This window comes from Salvelinus sp. IW2-2015, linkage group LG19 (assembly GCF_002910315.2).
Source record: "Salvelinus sp. IW2-2015 linkage group LG19, ASM291031v2, whole genome shotgun sequence".
In the NCBI taxonomy this organism is placed as follows: domain Eukaryota; kingdom Metazoa; phylum Chordata; class Actinopteri; order Salmoniformes; family Salmonidae; genus Salvelinus; species Salvelinus sp. IW2-2015.
In genome coordinates this window covers 4763625-4791087 of record NC_036859.1, presented here as the reverse complement: position 1 = coordinate 4791087, position 27463 = coordinate 4763625, and the positions used below count along the sequence as shown (strand labels likewise).

The following is a 27463-nucleotide window of genomic DNA, read 5'->3' as shown; positions in this document are numbered from 1 at the left end:
GCAGGTAACAATTAAATAAAGAGTGTTCCCTTTGCATTATCCCTAGCCAGTGACCCATAAGGCCAATTTAGTGCAATAAAAAATATATGCAGGTTTGTGGCGGGGATAGGGATGTGACTGAAATTGAGAACAATGGACTTGATTGGTCTGATGCAAATCAAAAGTATGACTGGCCAATCTGCTGCCAGTCAATTGGTGGAGAAGTGTCAGGTGCTTTGGCTGGGGGATGGATTGAGAGAGKGCTGAGCGGGTGTGTTTAAGTGCTCACTTAAAATCAAATCCCAATCAGACAGGAGTCCAAAATAGGAGTCAGTCCGGAAATAAAACCTCTTCTCTCATCTCAATAAAATTTGAAAAAGCCACTTGCCAAGACTAAACAAAATGTTTTTGAAAGCAGCGTTTGAGTAGGCTGTGTAGGAAACCCCATGTCGTTGAAACATCATGATTGATCTGTTCTGAAGATGACAACAAACAACCATTGAATGACTGATGGATAATGCTGGACCAGTTTCCACCCATATATTACCAAGTTAGGGCAGACTGCCTGAGATGTGACTTCAGGGGTCATCTTGGTGCCTATACACAATAAAAAAGTTGAGGGGAAACCCTTACTCACAAAGTACCGCGCTGTACTACACTCTTAAAAGAAAAGGTGCCATCTAGAACCAAATGGTTCTTCGTCTGTTCCCATAGGAGAATCCTTTGAAGAACCCTTATTGGTTCCATGTAGAGCCCTTTTGGTTCCAGGTTAAACCATTTTTCTACATGGAACTCAAAAGGGTTCTACTAGAAAACAAAAAGTGTTCTACCTGGAACCCAACAGGGTTCTCCTATGGGGACAGCCAAATGACCCTTTTGGGAGCCTTTTTTCTAAGGCTGCATCCAGTACCACACTATTCCAGACAACATTGCGGGCCCCATTGGGCTGTGTACACCACACACAGAGAGAACTAGACATACAGGTTCAGAACGTTCTTATGTGGGGACCCAAGAGGTGTAGAAGCCCCATTTTAACACCAAAGCAGTGACGACCCAAAATTAAAACCTCAAATCAAATTTCACTTCAAAATCTGTGTATATAAAATCTCCATGTATAAAAACATGTCTTTGTGCAGTGCAAGTTAGTGCAATTTCTTTAGGTACATCATTTTTTCCTCGTAATGTTATTTTCATTGGCACTTAGTGAAGTTTCTGACCATTAATTACCAGCCTACTCTCCACTCTGACCAGTGAGGCACTGTAAGACACAGCTTCTCTCTCTCAGACAGAATGGCTGACAGCAAGGTTACTAGCCAACAAGCATATTTGTTGGTCATGGTTATCAAGGAAAAAACTGACATGGCATGTACGGGGCTCTATTAAATACGAATCGGGAAAGTTAAGCGTGACTGTGTAATTAAAATGTAAAAGGCAACTTTCCCTGTTAACAGAGATTGCATTCACTCATAAACGCTGCATGTMTCGGCTCAATCGGTAATCACCATTACGCAATCTGTAACGATTCGGTGATATGGATGAATAGAATCCCTAAAAAGAATCCAGTTGGTTAGATTGTTTGTTTGTTGTACCCAAAAAACAACAAGATACAACAGTCACAGCCGGCTGTCTTGGAATGGCCTTCTACTGATGTCATGTCAATGAGAATATGTGACAGCTGAGAGCGCATGTGTTAACATGACAACAGATGTGTAAAACAGCCAAAGACTGGAAAGTCATAGGCTATGTTCGATAGGATAAAAGACGCAATATATCATGGGTAAATTGTGACTGACTCATCTACAAATAATAATGAGTCGTTATTTATGATGGAAGGTGATTTGCAGATCAGTCAGTCGGCAGGCAGTCGCCTGCATTAGTTTTGATGCTATCGAACACTGCCACTGACTGTGGGGGGGGGGACTGTGCTCCTATAAAAAAAAAAGTATCCCGAATAATAATTGTTATAATGATTAGGCTTCGCAGTACTGTTGATTCCGAGTCCCCTAGAGAAAAAAGGGAGAGCATTAATCGTTAGAATCGTGGTTGTACCATTACTACAGCGGAAATAGCTCGTTTCTACCCCAGTTAAAAAGATCTGACCCATATTACCATTTTTTCTTTCTATAGCCTATCGACAGGACCGCAATTTACGTTAATAAACCACTTCGTGGGCCATTCGAAAACTACTCGCTACTACTTAACCATTTGTTTACAGTTTGTTCAGTCATCTTACRTCATTGGCTACCTAGCTAACAACCTGGTCACTTTACCAGTATATCCAAACATTTGGGGGCACAGAAAGGAAAAGGAGCTTCCTCAGGAGATCAATGACCGTAGCACTGAACGATTGTCAGATTTCTTGCGTGTCCTCATCACAAACCCGCCGTGCTTAGAGACGGTGTACAATGTTCAATGTAATGCATCTCAATAGGAAAATTGTGATTTTACACAATGTAGAAACCTAATATTCCACGTCATTTCAATGACCGATATTTGTATCAACATTTGAGCTTTTATTATAAACTATCCAGACAGTGTTCATTTCTGGGGCACAGCATATGCTTCAAAAGTAGCTAGAATTAATATAGGCCCAATATAGGCTGCATCTCAATCAATGAAACAATATATATAATCTGGTGCTCATACATTTTATGTGGTGCTCCTAACTTTTTAAAATTGGGAGCACCAGTTAATTTAGAGTGCTGTGTGTGTGTGTGTGTGTGTGCATCCTGCTGTTGTAACTTGTGTAATGGCTCGTAGTCAGTGTTGGGAGCAGAAAGAGAGAGCCTGCAGAGACTACATTCAAAGAGCTGGCAACAATTTGAAACAGTAGCTAGAGTAGAAAAATACATCTGTTTAAAAATACACATCTAGATCTGCTCTCACGTCTGATCAGGAATCCAGGTACAATTCATGGGAAGCAAACAATCCCTTGGAGACAAGCATCGTGATTTCAACGCCATTAGATACCAGTTAAGAGCTGTAACTGGGAGTGAGGGTTGAGTGGGACTGACTATGGTACAGCACCCACAGAGAACGAGAACGAGATTGTATTCCGTGTCTATGACGATACCCAGAAAATGAACTCTAGACCTCTGAGTAGCCAGCAGTGCTACGGCAGAGCTTCATGTTGTCGACGACAACTGTAATCAACAATAGAGCCGATTAATCAAAGCGAGACGAGACTTTCCAAACCCTGGTGATTACACTTTGCAACTACTAGTTGCCTTGGTAACCGATCGCTGAAAATACAAGTTAGAAATGAGAGGAAACACTGTCGTTACAAAGTTTACAGGGATCCGTTGAAAGATGTGTTGTTCCCGAACGATGCATATCAGAGGTATGGAAAGGAAGAAAGGGAAATGGATATCTTTCTAAACTGTACATTCAAAACGTAACATTTGCTGCAACCAGYCGGAAGAGGGTGTGTTTCATATCTATGCAAAAAGCAAGAATCTTATGATGAGTAGCTATGAATGATGTACTTCCCAAACAAAGTGATTAGAGTTTCTGAGTTGAATTCCCATGAGAGCARGTGATGTGTTATTCCAGTAACACTTTGGATATGAAGAGCAGAACAAGCTTGCAACTTAATGAGAAGCATCTAAATGCTGAGCGAATGGATCYTTCTGATTTGTTTTTTCCTTTGGTAGACTTACTGCCCATTTCAAAAAGAGTGACAGTTGAAATTTGAAAAACGATCCATTCGAATAAAATCCCCGAAGTRGATGTGATTTTAGTTATAAAACATTAACGGAGGTGCATTGAAAGACGCCCACGAGAGAGCGGTATCAGGATCTTATAAACTCAAACACAGTAGCTTCCATGATACTCGGACCAGTAAAAAAACWATACGTTGAGAGTACACAATACCAAAAAAGCTTATCTGAAATCTTCAACAACTCSCCTACAGTGAAGGCAGACAAAATTAGAAAATACAAAACAAATCYAAAAGGTTTTGAATAATATTTGTCTTTTTTTGATTACCTAAAAAGTCTCATCATTAGAAAGAAAAACTATTATTCCAAAGCCAAATTCATTTTTCTTTTTTGCCTTTTTCCATCAGTTAGTTGTTGTGTTTTGTAAATTCAGCTGTCTGAGGGCTAGGAGAAGCGAGCAGAGAGCCCCCTGCTGGTCAGGAGGAAGCAGTGCGTGCTCTGAGGGGCTTCATCACGGAGAAACCCCCACATCTCCTCAGTGGAAGATGACACCTCATTGAAGCGCTGGCAGAGGAAGAGTCCATCCCAGTGATGTACTGGGGTTCAGTCAGTGAATCGCTGACAGGCTTTTTTCCAGCGGCAGGCTGTGCACCACATGTCCCTCTTCTCCATGCCATACACTTTCCGGCACTTTTTGGCCTCTCCACGGGGTTTCCTTGGCAACCAATAAGATGGCACACAGTTAGACTTTACACTACAATACCATGGAAGTTGATCAACACACTCACACAGCAAGAGTCAACACACATACTGTGTACCTGGTTCCTGGTGCTGGTTTGGGCAGGGGGGCTGTAAAGGGGGGTGTCTTGCAGATGGTGGTGTGTGCATGAGGGGCTGGCTGTCTCTTCTCCCCGAAGCTCACCGTGCGGATGTGAGTCAACGGCCCCTGCAGGGGCAACCACAGTTCAAAGGGCATTCAACACCAACCAATCATAGCATGGCAGTCCATCATTAAGGGTTACACCTAATACTCTGAGATTTTCCTGACCATGTGACATGACCAATAAGAAGTCTACGTAACTACGGCTCTAGATCAGTGTCACCTCTCAGACCGTGTTATTCGTCACACTGGCTATGTTAGGGCTGAACTGATTCTAGTTCAGCCCTAAACTGATTCTAGTTCAGCCCTAAAGACAATATGTCTACATAGTAGACAACTCTCCAGGGCCGGGAGGTAGAGGCAGAGAGAGGTAGAGTAGAAAGAGGAGAGAGATGAGCTAGAATGAAAGGGGAAAAGAGAAATTGAAAAAGAGGTTAGCTGGGGGTGGTAGGAGCTAGGGAGTAGGAGTGGAGAGTTGAGAGATGGGGTAGTGATAAAAGAGAAAGATATGAGGATGCAGAAAGAGAGGGAGAGAAAGCAGCCTGCTCACCGTTAAGCCTTTAAAAATGACAGGAGTGGACTGCCAGGACACACTGATCCCATCCCCATTACCAATCCCTTCATTCCCATCAGCCTGCTCCGAACACACAGGAATACTCACAGGAGCAGTGGCCTGGAAAACACAGTACCGCACCACGGTGAGAGACGGAGAGAGTGATGAGAAGGGGGAGAGAGAGAAAGAGGAGAGAGAGAGAGAGAGAGAGAGAGAGAGAGAGGGGGGGGGAGGGAGAGATGAGAGAGGGAGGTGAGGGGGGAGAGATGATTAGAGAAGAAGTGAACGAGTGGAGGTAGAGGGAGGTTGAGCGACAAAGAATGATACTGAAAGAAAAGGGCGATAGATACTATGGAAAATGGAGTAAAATAGAGAAGGCCTTGCCTAAAGAAATCTATTGATCTGACGTGACGTGTCATGACATGTGCAGCGTTAAGCCTGTTCAACTCAGTTTCATGGACATAATTAACTAAACACACACAGACCAGGGGAACCAAAGCATTATCTGTCATGGAGTAGAGGACAGTCTCTATAGCAACAGAGAGTACCATAGCCATTGGAGAATAAGGTGGATGTGCGCGCACGTGTGTGCCTGACTGTTCTTACCTGGTAGGCGTGGTCAGTACGGATATGGCAGAGCGTGGAGGGGGCTGATTGGCTGAGCAGACTGGGAGCATGACCCTGCGGTCCCCTCATGACGATGTGGGCGGGCTCAGAGCGGGGAACAAAGGCGGCGTGGGAGAAAGGGGGGAAGATGGCGGGAGGGCCGGTAGTGGTGGGGGAGGTGGGCGTGAGGCTGGACAAGCCCTCTGATAGGCTGTCCATGTTGACCTCGATCTCTGAGTAGTAGAAGTCCTCCTCCCCGTCACTGTAGTCCGAGTCACAGTTCCGCCTGCACCATAGGAGGGTGACATACGTGAAGCAACTTTTAAGATTCAGCCGTACGTACGGGACACACATGGTATACACCGTCCAACGAAATGCTTACTTGCAGGTTCCTTCTCGAGAAGGCAACATCAATAAGAAATAATATAATAACATGAAAATAAAGTAATTGGCTCAGTAYAATAGAATAAACATTTTAGCATAACTATWATAGAGAAAGGCACAATTTATAGTCCATTATTTCCACGTGTTTTGGGGAAGGGAGGATTTGAGGYGTGTTTGAATTGTGCAGTATTTAGAAATCATAATTTGAGTCTGGCAGCAGCAGTTGWAATGTGTGTACAGTACCAGTCAAAAGTTTCAACACACCTACTTATTCAAGGGTTATTCTTTATTTTGACTATTTTCTACATTAAAGAATAATAGTGAAAGCATCAAAACTGTGAAATAACACATAGAGAATTATGCCGTAACCCCCCAAAAAATGTGTTAAACAAATCAAAATATATTTTGATGACAGCTTTGCACATTCCTGGCATTCTCTCAACCAGCTTCACCTGGAATTCTTTTCCAACAGTCTTGAAGGATTTCCCTCATATGCTGAGCACTTGCTGGCTGCTTTTCCTTCACTCTGCAGTACAACTCAACCCAAACCATCTCAATTGGGTTGAGGTCAGGTGATTGTGGAGGCCAGGTCATCTGATGCAGCACTCCATCACTCTCCTATTTGGTCAAATAGCCCTAACACAGCCTGGAGGTGTGTTGGGTCATTGTCCTGTTGAAAAACAAATGACAGTCCCACTAAGCCCAACCCAGATGGGATGGCGTATCGCTGCAGATTGCTGTGGTAGCCATGCTGGTTAAGTGTGCCTTGAATTCTAAAYAAAATCACTGACTGTGTCACCAGCAAAGCTCCCCCACACCATCATACCTGCTCCTCCATGCTTCACGGTGGGAACCACATATGCGGAGATCATCCGTTCACCTACTCTGCGTCTCACAAAGACATGGCGGTTGGAACCAAAAATCTCACATTTGGATTCATCAGACCAAAGGATTTCCACCTGTCTAATGTCTATTGCTCGTGTTTCTTGGCCCACGCAAGTATCTTCTTCTTGTTGGTGTCCTTTAGTAGTGGGGCATCTTTGCAGCAATTCGACCATGAAGGCCTGATTCACACAGTCTCCTCTGAACAGTTGATGTTGAGATGTGTCTGTTACTTGAACTTATCCTCTGCAGCAGAGGTAACTCTGGGTCTTCCTTTCCTGTGGCGGTCCTCAGGAGATGATTCCATATGTGTTATATCTTAATATTGATGTCTTCACTATTATTCTACAGTCGTGGCCAAACGTTTTGAGAATGACACAAATATTAATTTCCACAAAGTTTGCTGCTTCAGTGTCTTTACCTATTTTTGTCAGATGTTACTATGGAATAATGAAGTATAATTACAAGCATTTCATAAGTGTCAAATGCTTTTATTAACAATTACATTAAGTTGATGCAAAGAGTCAATATTTGCGGTGTTGACCCTTCTTTTTCAAGACCTCTGAAATTCGCCCTGGCATGCTGTCAATTAACTTCTGGGCCTGACTGCATAATGAATGCTTGGAGTTTGTCAGAATTTGTGGGGTTTTGTTTGTCCACCCGCCTCTTGAGGATTGACCACAAGTTCTCAATGGGATTAAGGTCTGGGGAGTTTCCTGGCCATCGACCCAAAATGTCGATGTTTTGTTCCCCGAGCCACTTCGACATTTTTTTGCCTTATGGCAAGGTGCTCCATCATGCTGGAAAAGGCATTGTTCGTCACCAAACTGTTCCTGGACGGTTGGGAGAAGTTGCTCTCGGAGGATGTGTTGGTACCATTCTTTATTCATGGCTGTGTTCTTAGGCAAAATTGTGAGTGAGCCCACTCCCTTGGCTGAGAAGCAACCCCACACATGAATGGTCTCAGGATGCTTTACTGTTGGCATGACACAGGACTGGTGGTAGCGCTCACCTTGTCTTCTCCCAGGACAAGCTTTTTTTCGGATGCCCCAAACAATCYGAAAGGGGATTCATCAGAGAAAATGACTTTACCCCAGTCCTCAGCAGTCCAATCGCTGTACCTTTTGCAGAATATCAGTCTGTCCCTAATGTTTTTCCTGGAGAGAAGTGGCTTCTTTGCTGCCCTTCTTGACACCAGGCCATCCTCCAAAAGTCTTTGCCTCACTGTGCGTGCAGATGCACTCACACCTGCCTGCTGCCATTCCTGAGCAAGCTCTGTACTGGTGGTGTCCCGATCCCGTAGCTGAATCAACTTTAGGAGACGGTCCTGGCGCTTGCTGGACTTTCTTGGGCYCTCTGAAGCCTTCTTCACAACAYTTGAASCGCTCTCGTTGAAGTTCTTGATGATCCGATAAATGGTTGATTTAGGTGCAATCTTACTGGCAGCAATATCCTTYCCTGTGATGCCCTTTTTGTGCAAAGCAATGATGACGGCACACGTTTCCTTGCAGGTAACCATGGCTGACAGAGGAAGAACAATGATTCCAAGCACCACCCTCCTTTTGAAGCTTCCAGTCTGTTACTCAATCTCAATCAGCATGACAGAGTGATCTCCAGCCTTGTCCTCGTAAACACTCACACCTGTGTTAACGAGAMAATCACTGACATGATGTCAGCTGGTCCATTTGTGGCAGGGCTGAAATGCAGTGGAATTGTTTTTTGGGGATTCAGTTAATTTGCATGGCAAAAAGGGACTTTACAATTAATTGCAATTCATCTGATCACTCTTCATAACATTCTGGAGTATARGCAAATTGCCATCATACAAACTGAGGCAGCAGACTTTGTGAAAATTAATATTTGTGTCATTCTCAACTTTTGGCCACYACTGTACAATGTAGAATATAGTAAAAATAAAGAAAAAACCCTTGAATGAGTAGGTGTGTTGAAACCTTTGACTGGTACTGTATATGTATGTTGGTGTTTTCGTGAGTGAGTGCTTGTGTTCCTAGGTGCGGAGAATCAGAGCAGGTGGTCAGTCCAGTTCAAGTGTTCAGCAGTCTGATGGCTTGTAGATAGAAACTGTCTCTTAACCTGTTGGCATCAGACCTGACGCTCCGATACCATCTGCCCGACCGTAAGGGAGTGAACAGCTTGTGACACTGAGAAAATGACATTTTAATGGTGTCAGACCAAGGCTCTGCATCAGTCCTCATGCTCCTAGACCTTAGTGCTGCTTTTGACACCATCGATCCCCACATTATTTTGGAGAGATTGGAACCCCAAATTTGTCTACACGGACAAGTTCTGGCCTGGTTTAGATCTTATCTGTCGGAAAGATATCAGTTTGTCTCTGTGGATGGTTTATCCTCTGACAAATCAATAGAAAGTTTCGGTGTACCTCAAGGTTCCATTTTAGGACCACTATTGTTTTCACTAMATATTTTACCTCTTGGCGATATCATTCGGAGACATTTCACTGCTATGCGGATGATACACAGCAGTACATTTCAATGCAACATGGTGAAGCCCCAAAATTGCCCTCCCTGGAAGCCTGTGTTTCAGACYTAAGGAAGTGGATGGCGGCAAATGTTCTACTTTTAAACTCGGACAAAACAGAGATGCTWGTTCTAGGTCCCAAGAAACAAAGAGATCTTCTGTTGGATTTGACAATTAATCTTGATGGTTGTACAGTCGTCTCAAATAAAACTGACCTCTGCGTTACTCTGGACCCTGATCTCTCTTTTGACGAACATATCAAGACTGTTTCAAGGACAGCTTTTTTCCATCTTCGCAACATTGCAAAAATCTAAAACTTTCTGTCCAAAATTGATGCAGAAAAATGAATCCATGCTTTTGTTACTTCTAGGTTAGACTACTGCAATGCTCTACTTTCTGGCTACCCGGAAAAAAGCACAAAATAAACTTCAGTTAGTGCTAAACACGGCTGCTAGAATCTTGACTAGAACCCAAAAAATTTATCATATTACACCAGTGCTAGCCTCTCTACACTGGCTTCCTGTTAATGCTAGGGCTGATTTCAGGGTTTTACTGCTCACCTACAAAGTATTACATGGGCTTGCTTCTACCGATCTTTCCGATTTGGTCCTTCCGTACATACCTACACATACGCTATGGCCACAAGACACAGGCCTCCTTACTGTCCCTAGAATGTATAAGCAAAGAGCTGGAGGCAGGYCTTTCTCCTATAGAGCTCKATTTTTATGGAATGGTCTGCCTATCCATGTGAGAGACGCAGACTCGGTCTCGACCTTTAAGTCTTTATTGAAGACTCYTCTCTTCAGTAGGTCCTATGATTGAGTGTAGTCTGGCCCAAGGGTGTGAAGGTGAACGGAAAGGCACTGGAGCGACGAACCGCCCTTGCTGTCTCTGCCTGGCCGGTTCCCCTCTCTCCCCTGAGATTCTCTGCCTCTAACCCTATTACGGGGGTTGAGTCACTGGTTTACTGGTGCTCTTCCATGCCGTCCCTAGAAGTAGTGTGTCACTTGAGTGGGTTGAGTCACTGACGTGATCTTCTCGTCCGGGTTCTCGTCCACCCTCAGGTTTGTGCCGTGGGGGAGATCTTCGTCGGCTATACTCAGCTTTGTCTCAGGGTAGTAAGTTGGTGGTTTGAAGAAATCCCTCTAGTGGTGTGGGGGCTGTGCTTTGGCAAAGTGGGTGGGGTTAWATCCTGCCTGGTTGGCKCTGTCCGGGGGTATCGTCGGACGGGGCCACAGTGTCTCCCGACCCCTCCTGTCTCAGCCTCCAGTATTTATGCTGCAATAGTTTGTGTCGGCGGTCTAGGGTCAGTCTGTTATATCTGGAGTATTTCTCCTGTCTTATCCGGTGTCCTGTGTGAATTTAAGTATGCTCCCTTTAATTCTCTCTCCCTCTCAYAGGACCTGAGTCCTGGAACKATGCCTCAGGACTACCTGCCCTGATGACTCTGTCCACTGGGTAGTGCTGCTGCTCCAGTTTCAACTGTTCTGCCTGCGGCTATGGAACCCTGACCTGTTCACCGGATGTGCTACCTTGTCCCGGACCTGCTGTTTAAGACTCTCTACTGCACCTGCTGTCTCTAACTCCGAATACTCAGCTATGAAAAGCCAACTGACATTTACTCCTGAGGTGCTGACCTGTTGCACCCTCTACACCCACTGTGATTATTATTATTTGACCCTGCTGGTCATCTATGAACGTTTAAACATCTTTGCCATGTACTGTTATAATCMCCACACGGCACAGCCAGAAGAGGACTGGCCACTCCTCAGAGCCTGGTTCCTCTCTAGGTTTCTTCCTAGGTTCCCGCCTTTCTAGGGAGTTTTTCCCTTGCCACCTTGCTTCTACATCTGRATTGCTTGCTGTTTTAGGCTGGGTTTCTGTATAGCACTTTGTGACATCGGCTGATGTAAAAAGGGCGTTATAAATACATTTGATTGATTGGGGTGTGTGGGGTCTTGATGATGCTGCAGGCCTTCATCAGGCACTGTTTTGAGTAGATGTCCTGGTTGGGTGGGAGCACGGTCCCAATSATGTACTGGGCCATCTTCACTACACTTAGGGTCGTGGATGGAGCAACAGGTAACAATAGTGTTGAACACTGAGCTTTAGTCYATGAAAAGCATAGGTGTTCCTTTTATRCAGATGTGTTACGGCCATGTGAACAGCGTTGGAGCAGTAGACAGATTGAAGCACTCCATGATGAACGAGGTGAGTGCGACGGGGCCATTGTCATTTGGGAATGTCACATTGTTTTTCTTGGGCACTGGTACGATGGTGATCTCCTTGAAGCAGGAGGGGACTACAGCCTGGGACACAGACAGGTTGAAGACGTCCGAGAAGACGCCGGTCAGCTGGTCAGCTCATATTCTGAGGACGCGGCCAGGGATGCCATCTTGGCCGGCAGCTTTGTGAGAAMTTAATATTTTGAGTTTTCCCCCCCATGTCATCCTCGGAGAACAAAAGCACCTGGTCGTCCGGAGCAGCAAGASTCTTCCTGGARGGCTCGGTATRGTCTGCCTTGAAGCAAGCATAGAATGTATTAAACTCGTGGGCACCACACCGCTGCATTTGCCTTTGMAGTGCATGATAGTCTGTAGTCCTTGCCACATGTGATGCGAGTCTGAATTGTCAAACACCAATTCAAGTTTGAGTCTGTATTGTCTTTTTGCATCCCTAATGGATTTGTGGAGCTCGTACCTGCTTGCCTTGTGCACGTTGCACTCCACCGAGTCATCAGGGTTTGTTCTGATGACAATGAATTCTGCAGTACGGGCTCTCAACATGGTGTGGATATCTCTGTTCATTTAGGGTTTTTGGTTGGGGAATGTCCGGATTGTTATTGTGGMTACAACATCAACACATGTCCTAATTAAGCCTGTGACTGACGATATATTCCTCAATGTTGATGGATGAGTCCTGGGTGGATGAATCTTTGAACATATTCCAATCAGTATTCTCAAAACAGTCCTGCAGCATTGAGTCGCCTCCTATGTCCATGTTGGTGGCTCCCTCCCTTCCCCTAATGAAGGCTTATAATAACATTCATAGCACACTAAAGATGCAGTGATTATACCGCTTCATAATACTCTACAGCTACGTCAGTAAAGTGTTATGAACTTAATAAGGCATTATAACACATCATAATGAGGAGCTGTTCTGATGCTGTATTCTCTCTGACCAGCAGATGGCAGTGATACCCAGGGCCTCTGAGCCAAAGCCACTGACTCCACGGACTTCATTGGTCATAGCCCTCACTGACTGACAGAGAGTGCAGGATAGCAACAGGAGGCTATAAAAACACACCAGCAAAACCTCCTGATGTGTTGATATGCTTCKACCATCCACCCTGCATCCCTTTATGGTACTTTGTAAGAGGATACTAGACTAACAAACCTAGTGCCATAAAGAAGTCATAGTAAACACAGAGCCCATGGAGAGGCAGAGCTACCAATGTAGCACATACTCTAAAATACTAGCTCCTTAGTAGATACTTTGACAATACTTCAGTAAATAGAGTAAGGTGAACTGTATAATATCTGCTCTCTTATTGGTCCCCAGTASACCTGTATGCAGTGATTGCTTACAACAATTACCAATTCAACTATTGTGATTGGATACCTATAGCAGTTGACCTATATCTTTCTCTATGATTAGTTGATTGGTGCCTTACCCCAGGTGGACGGTGCGGATGTGTCGCTGGATCCCTGAAGAGGTGCTGAGGACCTTTTCACAGTTCTTCCACAAGCACTTGAGCATCACCTTCGTAGAGTTCTGAAACACCACAGAACACACAACACAGTGGAGTCGGTGCTATTGTAGCGATCAAGGGGGAAGAACAAGAGTGGGGCTTGAACCAACAACCCTGTGGTTATGGGGTGAGCGCACTACAACCTGTGAGGAAAAAGGTTCAGATCTCTCAGCAGAGTATGTGCTCCACTTACGTACAGGGAGGCTACACGTATTCTACTATTATTCCAAGTGAGGTATAAATAAACTAGCCCATTACATGACCTATGAGACAAGCAGGCCTGTGAACATAGAAACTTGAGAAGACAGGTTAGCGACAAACACGAGAAACTTTACACCTCTCCCTCTCTCTCTCTGCTCTATATTGACAGATGAAGTGTCATAATGCCTAAATACATTTTTTGGAGGGATGGCCAAGGGAAGTGACCTTAATATTCCTAACACCCACAGCGTTTAACACTTCTTTAGTGTGTACTGTATGTAAAGCCACAAAAATAATGTTAAACAAAAAACGAACTAAGTGTCGATAAACTAACAACCCTAGAGTGTTTGGTCCCTAACACCATGGGTGCTGCATATTCCAACTTAAATTAACACTTCATTAGAGCTGARGCTGTTACACTTCCTCATTGTTAGGGAATTAAAACCTGTGGCGTCACAGTAACTATTTTTTGGGGTGTTGTTTTAACACTGTAGCATGTAAAGCCTTATTTGCATATTTATTTCCCTTTGTGCCTTTTGATTGAATTTTAGAYGTARCMGTACCACCTATGACTGTGTTTGCTAGTGACAGACACATGATTGTTGCATTCGGTGACTTTCAGTCCTGTAGCCTCCTGTCACATCTACWCCTGCTCCCCGGCACTCAACGGTCTACTAACCACCGGTCCTGGCAACCCATCTTTTACGCACACCTGCGTCTCATCATTAGTCACACCTGGACTTCATTACTCTCTGATTAATTACCCTAACATCACACTCTTTGGTTATCAGTAATCAGCTGGCACCACTGGGGGCGGCTGTGAAAGAGGTCTTCCGCATTCTTCAACGTCTTGACATTTCCAGAGGGGTGTCACGTCCAACAAGCGGAGGATTCTCTACCACACGTCAGCACCCTAGCCCATCCAACAGTCTGCCCAGGTCAGCAATGACCGTTTGTCCCTCCCGGACAAATATGACGGGTCTCCKTCCACATTCCGTGGCTTTCTACTCCAGTGCTACCTCTATTTCACTCATCAGATGGTAGCCCCCACKACGGAGTCCAAGGTTGCCACGGTTATTTCCTTGCTGACCGGACGGGCGGTGGAGTGGACTACGGCCGTCTGGGAAAGAGGAGGAGCTGGGTTCCTATGAGGGGTTCATGGCTCTGTTCAGMGGGGACTTCGATCATCCACTGGAAGGCAGAGAGGGGGGTGAGAGCCTACTCCAACTACAGCAGGATGACCCCGGCGGAGTATGCGCTCACCMTTCGGACKGTGGCAGKTTCCAGCGGGTGGAATGAACCGGCACTCTGCATCCGATTCAGAAGAGGATTGCCCGAAGAGGTCCAGACGAAGTTGGCGTGCCAAGACAATCTTACCTTGGACACACTCCCCACGGCTGAGCGACGCCGTCGGAGACAGTTAGGGCTTGTCCCCATTTCGGCCAGGAGGGGCACCAGCTTCAACGGTGTCCGGTACAGCCCAATCCATCATCACTTTCCACCAAACCTTCTTTAGTATCGATTTCTCTAGCTGGCTGTCCCTCTTCTATTGTTTCTACAGCTCTAGTCGATTCCAGGTGCGGCGAGGGATTTTATTGACCAGGCCCTTGCCTCCTCCCTGCACATCACCTCATACCTGCGACCATTGGGATCTGGCACTATTACAGTGGTTTTTCCTGTAAAATTTGCGTCAGACTGCAGTACACCTTGCGGGCTGCCGCAGAATTCTAAGGGATGTAATTTAATTGTCAGCCATTGTTGCCATTAATGCTAGTTAGTGCTAGTTTGACCACCAGAGGGCATCTTTGAGAAGCATTTCACTTTTTGTATTGGCTGTACTAGAGATATTGGCTGTACTAGAGAATTTAAAACCTTTTTTTGTAAGAACATAGTATATGGGATTGATTTTAAATTTAGCTGAAATAATTAGATTAATATTATGGTGCTTCTATTCCAAGAGAAAACGAAACCCTTTGTACCGTTTCCACACCCTAATTGTAGTCTAACCAATATCCAAACGGAGATTCAGTAAAAATAAACATCTCATTGATTTATCAAGACCAGTCCCCATGCTTGTCTCAGACCTTGTCTTGACCTCTGAATGCTGTCTTTTCCCCCTTCCGCTTGCCTCTTCCATTAATTTTGAAAGAGTATTTTCCAGTAAGCATAATCAGTGCTCTAACTCCCTGTTGCGCTGGTCTGGAGCAGTGAAGCAGTGATGCAGGGTACCGTACTAAACCACAAATTACCTCTAAATCCCGCAGCATAATCGCAAAACGTTTAGTTGTGCAACCACTGTATGCACGTCACAGCTCCACTCACCCTCACCGTGAGACCCAAGCCCCAGGAAAACCTTTCCTTCGTCATCACCTCCGTACCGGTGCATAAAGTCATCGGGCCTCCCGTGGCGCCAACTCCATAATCCCACCATTTCCTGGTCAAAGAGGAGGTTTACCGCCTGGGAACCAGGATGTCGAAGGACCTGCTTTCCCCCCACCCAGTGGTTCTACGTCGGTGGAGGGCCCTGTGAGCGTCTGTCAGCCCATCAATCGGTCCTCCCGTATCGTTGGCCCCGTGTTTTGGGACATAGATGTGGACATCCGCCAGGCTCTGGAGGAGGAACCCGCTCCAGCCACCTGCCCTCAGAAGTGCATCTACACACCCACAGGGGTCAAAGATCAGTTGCTGACCTGGGCACACACATCCCTCGCCACTGGACGCCCAGGTATCACCCACACCACTCAATCCCTTTCTGAGAAATACTGGTGGCCCACTTTTGGCGCAGGCGTTGCGCACTAATGTCCACTCAGTGTTCAAGTATGTACTCAAATCTAAATCTCCCGGCATGCTTCAGCAGGAAGACTCCATCTATTTCCGTGCATCAGCGTCCTTGGTCTCATCTGTCATTGATTTCGTCATATTTCCCTCCTCTGATGGTTTCACCACCATTTTGGTGGTTGTGGACAGATTCTCAAATCATGCCGTTTCATTCGCTCTCTCTGGTCTCCCTCACTTCTCCAGGTCTCTGAGGTCTGTTCCAGCAGGTCTTCCGGTACTATGGCCTTCTGGGGACCATCATTCCGATTGTGGCTCCCAATTACAGCAGATATGGAGAGGCTTCATGGAGAAGCTGGGGGTCACGGTCAGCCTCATTCGGGTCCGGGATGGTGCCTCAGGCCTCAATCTCACGGGCAGGTGGAGAGGATGAACCAGGAGCTGGGGAGGTTCCTGAGGAGTCACTGCCAGGACATGCAGGCGGAGTGGGCCCCGATTCCTTCCTTGGGCTGAAACGCCAGAATTTCCTTCGGACACTCCTCCACCGGGCTGACTCCCTTCCAGTGAGTTCTGGGTTATCAGACGGCCCTGGCTCCGTGGACTCCGAACAGACGACACTCCTGCGGTGGACGAGTGTTTCAGGTGCGCAAAAGAGGTATGGGAACGATGCCATGTGAGACTCTAGCACGCGTCAGCAAGAGCAGGCAAATCACGCAGAGTGAGGCTCCCTGTTTCCATCCTGGTGATCGTGTCTGGCACTCCACCAGGAAGCGAGGAGGCCTTTCTAATCGACTGGCTGGGTATCCTGGAAGGATATTGACCTCATTCCGTCAGTAGAGGATGCCTGGTTATTCTTTAAAAGTGTTTTCCTCACATCTTAAATAAGCATGACCTATTTAAAAAATGTAGAACCAGGAACAGATATAGGCCCTTTGGTTTCACTCCTGACCTGACTGCCCTTGTAAAGTCCATGGAGAATAAGAGCACTCCTCCCAGCTGCCCAAATCCGTCGATTAATTGAGAATTTCATAAGCATTTTTGCTAAACGGCTGGCCACGCTTTCCACCTGGCTTACCCTACCCCGGCCAACAGATCTGTGCCCCCCGACCGCCCACAGCAACCTGCCTAGCCTCTCCCTTTCTCCTTCACCCAAATCCAGATAGCTGATGTTTCTGAAGAACTGCAAATCTGGACCCCTACAAATCAGCCGGCTAGACAATCTGGACCCTCTCTTTCTAAAATGATCCGCCGAAATTTAATGCACCCCCTATACTAGCCTGATCAACCTCTCTTTCGTAACGTCTGAGATCCCTAAAGATTGGAAAGCTGCCGCGGTCATCCCCTTCTTCAAAGGGGGAGACACTCGAGACCCAAACTGCTACAGACCTATATCTATCCTACCCTGCCTTTCTAAGGTCTTTCGAAAGCCAAGTTAACAAACAGATCACCGACCATTTCGAATCCCACCGTACCTTCTCCGCTATGCAATCTGGTTTCTGAGCTGGTCATGGGTGCACCTCAGCCAGGCTCAAGGTCCTAAATGATATCATAACCGCTATCGATAAGAGACAATACTGTGCAGCTGTATTCATCGACCTGGACAAGGCTTTCGACTCTGTCAATCACCACATTCTTAAAATCGGCAGACTCAACTACCTTGGTTTCTCAAATGACTGCCTCACCAACTACTTCTCAGACAGAGTTCGTGTCAAATTGGGGGGCCTGTTGTCCGGACCTCTGGCAGTCTCTGTGGGGGTATCACCGGGTTCAATCCTCGGGCCGACTCTTCTCTGTATACATCAACGATGTCGCTCTTGCTGCTGGTGATTCTCTGATCCACCTCTACGCAGACGACACCATTCTGTATCCTTCTGGCCCTTCTTTGGACACTGTGTTAACAACCCTCCAGGCGAGCTTCAACGCCATACAACTCTCCTTCCGTGGCCTCCAACTGCTCTTAAATGCAAGTAAAACTAAATGCATGCTCTTCAACCGATCGCTGCCCACACCTGCCTGCCCGTCCAGCATCACTACTCTGGACGGTTCTAACCTAGAATATGTGGACAACTGCATATACCTAGGTGTCTGGTTAGACTGTAAACTTTCCTTACAGACTCACATTAAGCATCTCCAATCCAAAATGAAATCTAGAATCGGCTTCCTATTTGCAACAAAGCATATTTCACTCATGCTGACAAACATACCATCTTAAAACTGACTATCCTACCGGTCCCTTGACTTCAGCGATGTCATTTACAAAATAGCCTCCAACACTCTACTCAGAAAACTGGATGTAGTCTATCACAGTGCCATCCGTTTTGTCACCAAAGCCCAATATACTACCCACCACTGCGACCTGTATGCTCTCGTTGGCTGGCCCTCGCTTCATATTCGTCGCCAAACCCACTGGCTCCAAGTCATCTATAAGTCTTTGCTAGGTAAAGTCCCGCCTTATCTCAGCTCACTGGTCACCATAGTAGCTCCCACCCATAGCACGTGCTCCAGAAGGTATATTTCACTGGTCACCCCAAAGCCAATTCTTCCTTCGGCCACATTTCCTTCCAGTTCTCTGCTGCCAATGGCTGGAACGAACTGCAAAAATCACTAAAGCTGGAGACTCATATCTCCCTCACTAGCTTTAAGCACCAGCTGTCAGAGCAGCTCACAGATCACTGCACCCGTACATAGCTCATCTGTAAATTGCCCATCCAACTCCCTCATCTTGTTCTCAACTAGCCTACCTGGTTAAATAAAGGTGAAATAAATAAAATAATATCCCAGGACAAAATAGCCTTCAACAGCAAGCTACTGTAGCTAGCTAAATGTCCATGAATGTTTCATGTGTTTCGACCTGTCCCCAAATGAATATGGTTTGCTCAGAGTTTGTTTTGATATTTCAACCTGCGTGTCTGGATCGTGTCTGGTGTGGATGTACAAAATCAACATGCGCGCGCTGGCACGCACGGACGCACGCGCACGCCCGGTCTAGTCAGCATGTCTGGCTTCTACTTCCATACTATACACATTTTACATCAGTTATCTTGTTGGTTTTTCCCCACCCTTCAGCTCCCCGCAACCTCTCCCATCCATCTCTGAACTTCATCCAGATAGAATGATTGTCAAGGTAGGGACGATGGTTTAGATTGATAAATGAAACTAATCTAAACTGGAACCACCATCTCAATAACAGGTGAAATAACTCCAACCACTTACAGATTGGATTCGTTTAGGAAAATGTAATATATATCTTTGTGCAGTATAAGATAAATGAATCAAATCAGTGCACATGTAGAAACATAGATACTAAAACAAACTATTCCAAAAAGCAACGTGCAACAAAGCATGAAAATGAGGCTCCGCCAATGTCTTCTTCACCCTGTGTTACGGCACGTTCAAGCGGATCACACGCAATATGGGGATACAAATTGTCCCACGTGCGCCTTGCGTGACGGCTGCGTGAACTTGACAAAAACCATGTGATCAAAGGTCATGCCGTTTCGACTGCAGTCGACGGCACATTTCTGCAGTTGCTCTTCACCAACTTCATCCTGCAGCCATCAACTGCATTGTGGGAGGCTCTACTGTCACCCAATCATTACGGCGTTTTTGTTATGACCCAAACGAACGGGACCAAAGACGTGATTGAAACAGGAACCAACTTGGCTGTGATTCATGTACAATTGAACGTGATATTTGAAGCGCTCTTTCACCGATTGATAGTACAATGTGCACCCCTATATTTACAGTTTGTGAGTGTGTGATACGGGGGTTGTTTGTTCATCTGCACATGAAAGATCTTAGACTTTATATCCACCAACCATTGGCATTTCTTAAAATACATCAACCCTGGCCACTACAGGGATATTTTCAATTGACAAATTCAAGGTTTACTTGTTATGTGTGTCTGTTAACAAAATGGTATGTGCCAATATTGCACTGATGCAGCGCTGACTAGGCTACTAGTTACTACTAACCTCAGACAACATTTTCAGATTTTGGCATATATGACAAAAACCCACGTTTTGTTTATCAGTATCACACACTTCCATGTGCTTTCATGTAAAAAAAWAYAWWAAAAAAAGTGTACGTTTATCGTACAAAAATAAGAGTCATGTGGACTTGCGCCGTCATCATTGCTTCTCAATGGCACACTCTGCTAAAGTGGTTAACTTCCACTTGATAGTACACTTTAACCATGGGTTCGAGCCCCCCTCGCCACAAGCTTCTTAGTTGAGGAAGAAAAAAAAAAAAAATCACTGGCCGGTCCTGTTCGATTCAACACGCATGTGACGAAGTGCATCAATTATAAAAATGAATACCCTCTAAAACACTGTAGCCTTACTGGTACGTGTACACGTCCATATCATACGCAATATTATTTTAGGCAACAGCACTGCGTTTTGTGTGCAAGGCTGAAGAAAGAGTAGTTCCTTATTCAATGTATTCATTGTGTTAATGTTCAAGTTGTTAGCTGTAGGCGTCCCCTTTTCAACACAATAACAGTGCTTAAGTCAGGCAGGAGCTCACCAGAGTACCGGCACCTCAAATTCTCAACTGCTTGATTTCTACACCTCTTATGAAACATTAGCTCAAAAGTATTTACCTAAATATAACCCGCATCCAAAATGGGTAGCCACACCTATTTTAGTCAAGCACTATCACAATACACGTAAATCACATTTCACAGGGGAGGGGGGGGGGGGACAACTCATGTTGGATTAGGCACATTACACAGAGAGCAACTATTTCCTCACATGCACACTCTAATAAATGCTGAGTAAACAACCCAGCGCTTGGTAAATAGTTGACAGAACGAAAATTMTGTTATTTTMGACCCYGCCAGTTGGGTCACTTAGTTGGGTTATTGAGCTATGACCCACCCAATCAGATCAGGAGACTGGAGGCGCGGCTTAGTAGGCGTGTGACGTTCACTCCAGTCTGAAAGACACGTCCCCAATAGATCACGCCTCCTGACAATAACCTATGGATTTCATTTCAAAAGACCCAYTCACCAAAAATAACTCTCTGAAAGCCACAGCCCTACTAAGCCACGCCTCCAGTCTTCCATCTGACCCGGTGGATCATAGCTCAATCACCCAATATCAACAACCCAACTTAAAGAAAACAACTGGCTGGGTCAAAATAACCAAACATGGTATATTTCGTATTTACCAAAATTGGGTTGTTTTTAACCCAGCATTMTTTAGACTGCAGAATCTAATCTATCTATCTTTTTTCTATCTATCTAATCTATCTTTTTTCAGACGTATTTTCTCATGCAAATCTCAGAGGCAGGCAGTGGAGGGAGAGATGTGTTTGGACCTGCATCGGTACTAATGACAGGTTAGTGGGCGTTGGCTCTCTACCTATCAACAGCTTCCAGAAAGGGAGGGAAAGAGGGATGGGAGAGAGAGTGACTTTAAAATACAAACTATAGAACAGGTTTATCAGCGGGCTGATCAATTTAACCCTTTTTAACAGTCTATATTRGTATGCAATCCGTTATTCTTTGCAGTGAAGACATCATATGCAACATCTCTAATGGCACTGAAGCATACTGTATGAAACACTCCCAACGGCAAATCTGCAGCATCTCAACAAACAATCCCAAACAACGCACAAAGTGCTTTTCTTCCACCTTAACACAATCACAGGAATACCCAGGTGATTAACACAGTCCTAAGCCTCTTATAACACAGTCAGATACACTGCAGCTACTCTACTGTATATCCAGATTTACTGCTGCCTGCAAATCAGGACTTAGTTAGGCCTCTGGTCTTGGCCTACTGCACTGAACCACCACAGGAAACGAACTGCCTGTTAGGTTTTCCCAGGGCAGGCTTACACACAAGTCATCCAAACTGTAATGACTTTATCTATAGCCAGCTATTCATGAAGAACCCCACATGCATGTCAGTGCAAGCTTTATTGCGGTGGCCTCCCAAGGCTTTGCATAATGTTGATTTAATGTTTACTGTGTGTCTAGCATTGTCTAACGCTCCGTCACATCTTTACGAGCGAGGTGAGGCTGAAGACGGACGTGAAACATGAAGACAAGACGTTACATTTGACGGATGACTTGACAAATAGAGCACGGTCTTGTTGTGTGCTCTAATACGGCATAACCAGCATTCAGTTCAAGTGATGGGAATGCTAGAATGTGTTTGTCCTATTCTGGTGAAGCTAGTCAGTGAGTGTAATCCACTTTCCTTTCAGGATATTGGATATCTATGGCCTGGCCTCCTGCATACTGTATGATCTTATGTGTTTTGGATGAAATGGACTCGGCTACCTCTGGGATAGGCCTACAGGCCAGTGCGTTGGACCTGCACACTCCTATCTGAGTCCCTTCCGGTCTCCACACCTCTATCCACACCTCTATCCACACCTGTGTCACAGTGGATTTATGAGATATTCTTCTCTCCCTCAGCTTCCTGCAGATGAACCCTCACCCTCCCCCTTTCACTCCTCCCCTTACAAACTCCCCTCTCCTCCCCTAGCTCAGTAGTCATTTAACTCCCCTCTTCCTCATCCTCTTCCTCATCCCTAATATGTTTTTTACAACCTCTCTTTTGACACTCTTCCTCCCCATCCTCTCCCACCTCTTCCTCTTGGAGATGGAGCGCATGGCTCTTCTTGATAGTGAAACCACATTAATGTCTTGGAAMGTTTCCACTGCATTAAAAAGGGCAGGGGAAGAAAAAAAGAGAGATGGAGGAAAAGARTGAGCGAGAACACACTCCGTCATGCTCAGAGGCGTAAAGGTCGACCGACCTTGTTGTCTCAGGGCCAAGCCAGTGTCATAAGATCCTAAATTACATTGGAGCTGTGTTTTGAGATAATCTCTCAGAGGGGTTTCAGAGGCCCCCTTGAATTAGGAAAACTACACACTAGGGCAGCGATTGATAAATCGATGGGAGCCACTGTTGGCCCATGGCCCATTTTTAATGGGTCGCAGCTTAGGGTTGGTTGTGGCTACAAATAKTGTTCTCATCMGAAGGYTCACAAGAAACACGTAACTGMACTGGATAAATCAWATAGCTGTGATCTATGAACTCCTTGGAGATAAGGAGATAAGGATGGAAGGGTGTTCAGTAGCATTAGGATGAAGCCTCATCCGAAGCCCCTGACCCCCAGTTGTACCTTTCGCTTCCGGGGTATGGGGTCCTCAAACAAGAAGTGCGTGCTCTCTTTGACGTCGTCGATGACATGATCACCCTGGGAGGAGAGCAGGAAGCTCTTGCTGGTGTCGTTGCAGAGAGGCGGGGACGGTGTGGAGGGCACTGATTGGTCACTGGTGTCCCAGCTCCAGTTGCCACTGGTGGAGCTGCTGTAGCTAGTTGACAGCACCTCCTTCCACCCTCTGCTGGCTGGCTCCGGAACTGCAGCTGGAGACAGAGGAGGGCCAGTCAGTACAATCAAAACCAGGGAGGCATTAATTCACTTCGTGACTTCATACAATAAAAAAAATGTTCATACAATGTTTTTTTGCAACATTGTTCATGCAAAATGTGAATTGAGGTTTATATTGAATGTCCATCTATCCATAGGAAAACAGCCTCCCTCTCCAGCAGTGTTGGCCTACAAACCCCTCCAGTGCAATATGTTATTTTGACTGCTTCACTAACACAGATCCTTATACAGATCTTATAAAAAGGCCACAATCACATTGCCTTGTGGCGAAACATAATGAAAAATAAAGCCTTCCGACAGGATGAGCTGTGTGTTGGAGATGAACTCATATTAAATCAATGACTGACTGGTCCATGGGGGCCAGTGTAGATCAGGAGGGTCCTACAGAGAATACAGACACAGGAGTTCACATAGTTCTACATGTTGTCTCGGGGGAGACTAACCCCTAAACCCACGGAGCGATGTACTCAGCACAACAGTGGAACCAGGGGGAAGAAAGGAGGTAACCGGGTAAATTTTTTAAAATGTATGAAAAGAGTAGGATGAAATGTCTTATTAATTATGAAAAACGAATACATATTTGCCCCGTCTTCCCACATATTGTACAGTCCACCCCATCCTTTAATATTTAGTGGGTTTGCCCGTTTTAATCAATAACTGAACTAAACTGTGGAGATGGGGCCCGAGATGGGTTGAGTATATGCTGTAGACTTAGGGAAGGGTTAAGTTGTTCGTCTACAACTGTTGTCTATGAAGCATGTGACAAATACATTTGATTTGAATAGGTTTTAACCACAATGGATTTCGGGCCAGGCTTACATAGGGACTCCTTTTTCCAAAGGCCCAATAACCCAGCCACACATAACCTTAATGTGCGTTTCGGCACACTGGCTATTTACCAGCCCTCGTCTCCTCACCCCAGAGTTGTAACCACAACAATAATGAACATCAGGGGAAAAACAGATGTTGATTTCGTAGTACAATAGGTTTGTAGAGTTGCTTGCCATTCACTCCAAAAGATTGGCCGTTTCCTGGCGTGAACCTATTCAAGTAGACCTTATTAAATACATTTTGAAAATGTTCCAAAACTATGCATTGTTAATWGCTAGCAAGCTGGCTACCGCAGGCCACCGTGTGTAGGCTAACGAGCAGCCAGCTATCGAGCCAAATCTACATACCGTACAGCTAAGTGAACTATCATCAGCTAACTTCATATCAACTTGATATCTTGATGTAGGCCTATTTATCATTGTAAAGTAAAATAAAAAATCTTCAAACGCATTGGAAGAGGGTAAAATAATTTTCTGCTCCAGCTGTCAGAAAATGGAGAGAGTAGGTGTACTATTAAGATAGGGCAGGTCGTTTTGTGGGAGGATATTATGAAACGATTGTCCAGTTCTAGAGAGGAAAACTATGAAGACAGACAATGAGATAATAGCCACATAATATTCAGGGCTTTAATATAATGAAGCCTATTTCTCTGTGATATTGTCTGTCCTCAGATATGGAGCGCTGTGAAAGCCTGTCTGCATATGAAGCCTATTTCTCTGTGATATTGTCTGTCCTCAGATATGGAGCTCTGTGAAAGCCTGTCTGCATATGAAGCCTATTTCTCTGTGATGTTGTCTGTCCTCAGATATGGAGCTCTGTGAAAGCCTGTCCGCATATGAAGAAGTCCCAATGAAAGTCCCAAGAGACTGCTGGCACATCCTTGTATGACATGGGTGGTATACAGGGGAGCAACTTTCACTTGGGACGGGGGGGACATGTTACATTTTTGTCACCCCCTTATTTTATCATTGGAATGTGATACAAATCAAGCCAACGGTGTGCTTTAGGASCAAGCGGACGGCTGRGAACAGTCGGGTAAGGCTGTTAAGAGTGTTAATCCATCTTGATATATAAAAAGTGATGTCCCCCCCCCACTGCTGGATGTATGCTGGGTGTGTAGACTTAATGAGTTGATCGAATGTGTTGCTGGGCTGGAACASAATCTGCTCACCCAGTAGACCAGGGAGTGGAGCACGGTTGGTCACCTCTGGTATGGACAAGATTTTGGTCGCCTGAAATTATGCTTTAAAATGTCTAACATTTACAAATGTACAGTACATTAAGAAATGATATGTTAATTCATGTTTAAACTCGTTTGAAATGTTACCTTAAAGCTATTATTCAATATTCAATCATTTTAATAAGATAAGTCAAAACTGTAACTCTGCCACTTAGGAACATACACGGTCTTCTTGGTAAGAAACTCCTGAAAGTGTAGATTTGGTCTTGTGTTTTAGGTTACTGTCCTGCTTAAATTAAATAAAGCAACTCTCCAACGAGGGAGGTGGTTCCAAAAAAATGGCAAAAGAAGAACTCTTGCATATTAAGGTTTGAAAATTGAGGTAGGACTTCGATTGTCTACTATCGTTGTCACGGCGATGAGTGCCACGGTAAGGGCAACTCCGGAAACAACAGGCATGGCGATGTGTCCAAGGCCAGGCTGTTGGCAGGGTGAGGTTGGTTGAGGGGGTAAACATTAGCTGGAGAGGTGGACACTAGAGATTTGTACTACAGACCTGAATCTCTGTGTGTGTACAGCCTTACCTGAGGCTGTCTGGGTGAGGACCGAGGAGAGGTGGACAGTGATGTCAGGACGGTAGCAGCCAGTACCTCCTTATCAGCAAGACCTGAAGGTTTCCTGGAACACACACACCAGAGGCCAGGTCACACACTATGTACAGACAACCAACATGCTATTCCTGCATAGAAAGTTGTGAGGATTCTATTTCAAATCAGTAGACCTATAACAGTCATGCTACAATACAAGCATAGCAGCATAGTATATGACCCATTGCCCACTATAGTGTCCTCACAATGAGATTGCCCCACTACAGACTTGCCAATTGCTTTGTTTGCCGTTGCAGACACCCGTTCACTGAGTCTGCTGCAGTCAAACTGACCCATCATGTGAGTCTGCCATAGCCAAACAGACCAATCACATTTTTCCAATCATAACCAGGAAAAAACCTAACCCTATACAAATTTCAGCTCTGAATATTAGCCATGCCTTCTTTAGACAGAAAAACAAACTGTGTTAAAGCATGTAATGGAAAATTCCAGTCCAATAATAAATACTGTGGTCACATCCCTGCGAGTGCTGAAGATTCTGACACCAACAACCCAGCACCATAACCTAGCAAATAACCCAGCACAATATCCCACATACACAGTAACTCCGTGCAATAGACCCTGCACGAATAACCCAGCATCCCAGCATAACGCCAGCAACCCAGCATCAATAACCCAGACACTAATAACCCAACACAATAACCCAGCATAATACCCGCATAAATAAAACAGTCCCCAGCACCAATAACACAGCACCGAATAACCCACACCATTAACCAGCACCAACTAACCAACTAACCCAGCATCAAATTTACCAGCACCAATAACGCCAGCCAATCACTCCCCCAGCACGCAATAACCCAGCATCAATAGACCAACACCATACAATAACCCAGCATACAATAACCAGCACCACATAACCAATAACCCAGCATCAATAACCCAGCACCCAGCATCAAAAAAAACCAGCATCAAAAAACCCAACCCAATCACCCGCAAAATAAACCAGCACACCAATAACCCAGCACCATAACCCAGCACCAATACCCCAGCACCAATAACGCCCCAGCAATCAATAACCCAGCAATCAATAACCCAGCATCACAGCACGCACCAATAACCCAGCACCAATAACCAGATAAATTAACGCCAGCATTAAATAAACCAGTCCCCCAGCACGCAATAACAGCAGCACCAATAACCCCAACAGCCAATAACCAGCATACGCCACTCAACCAATAACCCGCACCAATAACAATAAA

General features: G+C 45.3%; 1 protein-coding gene across 2 annotated transcripts in view; it reads right to left on the bottom strand.

Annotated features, from left to right (window-relative positions):
- Nucleotides 1-992: 992 nt before the first annotated feature.
- The window catches only part of slc2a4rg (SLC2A4 regulator), a 90726-nt gene continuing 64255 nt past the window's right edge, over nt 993-27463 (bottom strand). Inside the window, exons 4-9 of one of the 2 annotated variants that reach the window (XM_024009336.2) lie at nt 23313-23557; nt 13116-13216; nt 5678-5963; nt 5069-5191; nt 4457-4584; nt 993-4353 (exon numbers count right to left, since the gene is read on the bottom strand). In XM_024009336.2, the coding sequence (XP_023865104.1) occupies nt 4242-4353; nt 4457-4584; nt 5069-5191; nt 5678-5963; nt 13116-13216; nt 23313-23557 (995 nt within the window). In that variant the 3' untranslated portion in view covers nt 993-4241. The remainder of the gene's footprint in view (nt 4354-4456; nt 4585-5068; nt 5192-5677; nt 5964-13115; nt 13217-23312; nt 23558-27463) is intronic. The other variant, XM_024009337.2, reaches the window with a different exon arrangement.